Raw genomic sequence first — 4,101 nt, 5'->3', positions numbered from 1 at the left:
TGTAGACCGTTGGAGGCATGGTTGTATTAGCAAAACTTAGATTTGTGTTTCTGTCAAACATTTGACTGTTACACCAACCGGAAGTTGTTTTTTTCTGCATGGTTTTAGCGCATGGGTTAGAATGAAGTTAGCGTGAGCGTTTGTCCACGTACATTCGAACAATCTATCCGCTTTTGATGCGTTCACTCGGTAATCTTACACGACAGAAGCAAGTTTACAAGTGTGACATAGAAATATACACATGACGTAGAGGCGATAGTAGCCGCGTGCATCAGAACAAATTTCTTACCGAACTTGGTTGGCAAAGTGTTCAAATGAAAGTGTTCGTAAAGTCTAAAATGAAGCCGAAGAAAAAGGAGCAGGACACATCCGAAGCTGGAAAAGACGATTCTGTGAAAAAGAAAAAGAAGTACAGGACACGAAAGAAGTTCAATATGAAAACCTTCCTCCTTGACTGGGCCCCAAGTCAGGTCACAGATGATGCCAAACAATTTTCTACCAACTGGGAAGCATTACAAGAGGTAAGTCTTTTGGAGTACTTGCCATATACGTGTATATTGTTTTATGAGTGAGAGCTTGAAAAATGTCCATGTTTTACATGATCGAAAAATACTATATGTGCATAAAAAAAGACTAAGGAAATGTTACCATTGCCATCCACAGATTATAAAGTCCAGTGAGACGACAAATGAGCCTACGACATCCCAGCAACAACCTAATGGCCCTCTACAAGAAGTGAAAGACAAACCATCCAAAAATGCAAATCAGAACAATACCTCCAATGCCAAGTCTGATTCAGGACAAAAAGCCAAACACAAAAGCGTTGACAGCAAGTTTAAAAACACACATCAGAACAATACCTCCAACGCCGCGTCTGATTCGGGACAAAAATCCAAACACAAAAGTGTTGACACCAACGTTAAAAACGCACATCAGAACAATACCTCCAACGCCAAGACTGATTCGGGACAAAAAGCCAAACGCAAAAGTGTTGACACCAACGTTAAAAACGCACATCAGAACAGTACCTCCAACGCCAAGACTGATTCAGGACAAAAGGCCAAACACAAAAGTGTTGACTCCAAGGCTAAAAGTCCTGTTGTGTCGGACACAATACAGCCAGCTGCAGCAAAACGGAAAAACAACTTCAAAGCTAACGGCGAGCAAGCATCCAAGAAGCAGAAAGTCGTGGCAAAAGAGTCCAAACCTACAGAGTGCGTATTCAACAATGTGTTCCTTTAACTTTTTACTTGAAATGCGAACATTGTTCAGTGATAGTTTTGTGCCCTTGCAGGGAGGACATTTGGTTTGACGACGTGGACCCCGATGACATTGAGGCGACGTTGGGGGCAGAGGCAGCGGACATCATGAGGAAGAGGTGCGGCATTCCAAAGAACGAGAGCACGCTGGTCAAGGAGAACGCTTTTGATGGGTGAGTGGCCATCACATTGCCGCCATTACAAAATAATTGCCATTGTCTGGAGTGACGCTGGAGACAAGCAAAGATCGATTTTTTTTTTTTTGTCCACCCTCAGCCTTACCAAAGTGGTCGCCATCGACTGCGAGATGGTGGGCGTGGGTCCCAATGGAGAGGAGAGCATCCTGGCCCGCGTGTCCCTCGTCAACCAGTTTGGGAAGTGCGTCTATGACAAGTACGTGAAGCCCAGCGAAAAGGTGACCGACTACCGCACGGCCGTCAGCGGCATCCGGTCAGAGGACATCGAAAGTGGTGAGTCCAGACATGAGGTTGGGATGTCAAGTCAGAAGATGAATCCAGCTCAGTGGCTTTTTGCTTTATAAATACTTGAATGCCTTAGTTATTAAAACTATTATTATTATCAATGTTTCAATAAATATTTGTCTGGCATTCCAGGCGAGGATGTAGCGACCGTGCGGAAAGAAGTTGCTGAGATTCTGCAGGGACGAATAGTGGTCGGCCACGCGCTACACAATGACTTGAAGGTAAACATGGAATTTTATACTAAATTCTTTATTTATTTTCATAACATCTTGTCCTGTGTTTAAGATCTTGCTACTGGATCACCCCAAAAAGAAAATCCGAGACACTCAGAAGTATAAACACTTCAGGAAGACTGTTAAGGTACCGATAGTGCACATCCGTGCCATATAAGACAGAATCTTGTCATCATTGTTAGAATGTTAACTATTTATTTTTTCTTTCAGGCAAATCGTCCCTCGCTGAAAGTACTTTGTAAAGAAATTCTCAACGTCAAGGTCCAACAAGGCGAACATTCCTCGGTGAGTCATCAACTTGTGCTTCAAGGCACCTTATTGTGTGAATGCCAAAAATCAGCCACGTTATTATGCACTAAAGTTCATTCTTGATTTTTTTTTTTTTTTTTTTAATTCCAGCAATTTTGGATGTTGTAACCTAATTCTTTAAAGAACTCAAAATATTCCGCTCACTTGTTTGGAATAATTTTGCACATTTGGCAAATTCCTGCTTTTACCTTATCACAAGTCCATATTTACCATGTTGCTTCAAATTCATTTGTGATTATTTTGAATTTTTTTAAGGTTGTCTTCCCTTGTATTTTTTGAACAAACAAGCAATAAATTAATACCAAATTATGCATAAATGTTTTTGTAGTATAACTTAGCTATAATATGAAAGAATGTCTTCATCTGCTTTAGTTAGCGTTTCAACTTAGGAAATCCTTTGACTTGCAGTCTTGTAAGCGATCGCTATGACAACTTTACAAAGTTCTACCAAACAAGTGTGGCGTAAACAGAAGCCAGATTGCAACAATAATGCAAACAAATCTGTGGCTTAATCACTTCAACTTTTCATATTTCAAGAAACATTGGTATGAAAAACACCTAGACTGCACTTCTTAAGCACTCAACTTATTTAGACACTATATAGATGAAAGAATAAAATATACGTACTAGTATCGGCACCGTATGGCTGCGCACGAGTCCGACTAACCTGTCCGTCGGAATGTTGCAGGTCCAGGATGCGCAGGCCACCATGAGGCTGTACACGCTGGTGAAGAAACAGTGGGAGGCCGACATCAAAAAAAGCGTGCAGGAGACACGCCAAATACGGAAGCCCAAGTCTCCCAAGAACGCAAACAAGCGTCGTGTTACAGGTTTGTCGTTTTAATGTGAAAGAGACTTTTTTGGTCTCCTTGCAACCAAAAAGTGACTGAGAAGATTTTCGAATGGGCTTACAAGGGGGAGAAAAAAAAAAGTTTCAGTTGAGGGAAACAAGCCAAGCAAAATGCACAGAAAGGCAAATTCTACATTTTTCTTGAATATTTACATAAATGCATTTCAATGAACGAATGTGGATTTGTGAAACCTTTTCCCTCAATTGTGTGTAGACTTGGTTTATTTTCATTGCTTGGTTACCTTGAGTTGTACAGTATTGTACAGTTTGGAATAAAATATCAAACAAAAGTAGTGAAAACACATTGCACTACCCTCACAAGTGATTTTTCTGGCCAAAAGGTTTAAAATGTGAAAAGTGACGCGCAGTGGAGCTCCAACTTTTGGAATACATCATCATTTACATCTACATTAAATTGTGCATCACATATTTTGAAATTCATCCATTATTGATTGAGGAATAAAGCAGAAGCGGAAAGGATCCTTCAAGCCATTTTTGGAGATTTTCCTTCAAAATGACGGGCTTTAAATCTACAGCCCAACGAAGAATAAATGAAGATGACATCGATGGAGGCCATCCAGCATTTTGTGTTGATTTCCTCTTGACGCGTTGCTGCTTGTTGGAAGAGAAAACGACGACGACAGCAAATTTTGTCTCGGCGTGACGCTTCCCCGCTGGACCGATCGACAAACTGCAGGGTTTCTAGTTGTGCCCTTTAGCTAGCGTACCACAATTGAAGGAAGCCAAAAATTGGTACCATACAATGCCATTTAGTTGAACACAGGCAAAAAAGTCATTCAAGTGAGTGTTTCTTTTTTTTTCCCCATCTCCGCCCCTGGAATTTATTCATTTGTGCCCGTCTTCACTTTGATTTGTGTGCCAGCATGATTTAGTGCCCTATAGCTGGTGAAAAAAAAGTGTCCAGTGCTCAATTGAAGCTGATGCTGCCAAGGCTTTTTGCCTCATGA

The 4,101-nt window shown here is 41.1% G+C and overlaps 1 protein-coding gene across 1 annotated transcript; it reads left to right on the top strand.

Moving 5' to 3' along the window:
- The first annotated feature begins 79 nt into the window (after positions 1-79).
- rexo4 (RNA exonuclease 4) lies at positions 80-3,437 on the top strand. Its single transcript, XM_086016702.1, has 8 exons — positions 80-521; positions 664-1,214; positions 1,295-1,432; positions 1,536-1,729; positions 1,874-1,962; positions 2,027-2,101; positions 2,185-2,259; positions 2,972-3,437. The coding sequence occupies exons 1-8, from the start codon at positions 315-317 to the stop codon at positions 3,125-3,127; spliced, it is 1,485 nt and encodes a 494-aa protein (XP_085872828.1). The 5' UTR covers positions 80-314; the 3' UTR covers positions 3,128-3,437.
- Positions 3,438-4,101: the final 664 nt, after the last annotated feature.

Source organism: Filicampus tigris, chromosome 19, assembly GCF_054856515.1.
Source record: "Filicampus tigris isolate MCC_2025a chromosome 19, RoL_Ftig_1.0, whole genome shotgun sequence".
Classification (NCBI taxonomy): Eukaryota; Metazoa; Chordata; class Actinopteri; order Syngnathiformes; family Syngnathidae; genus Filicampus; species Filicampus tigris.
This window is presented reverse-complemented; position numbering and strand designations above follow the sequence as displayed.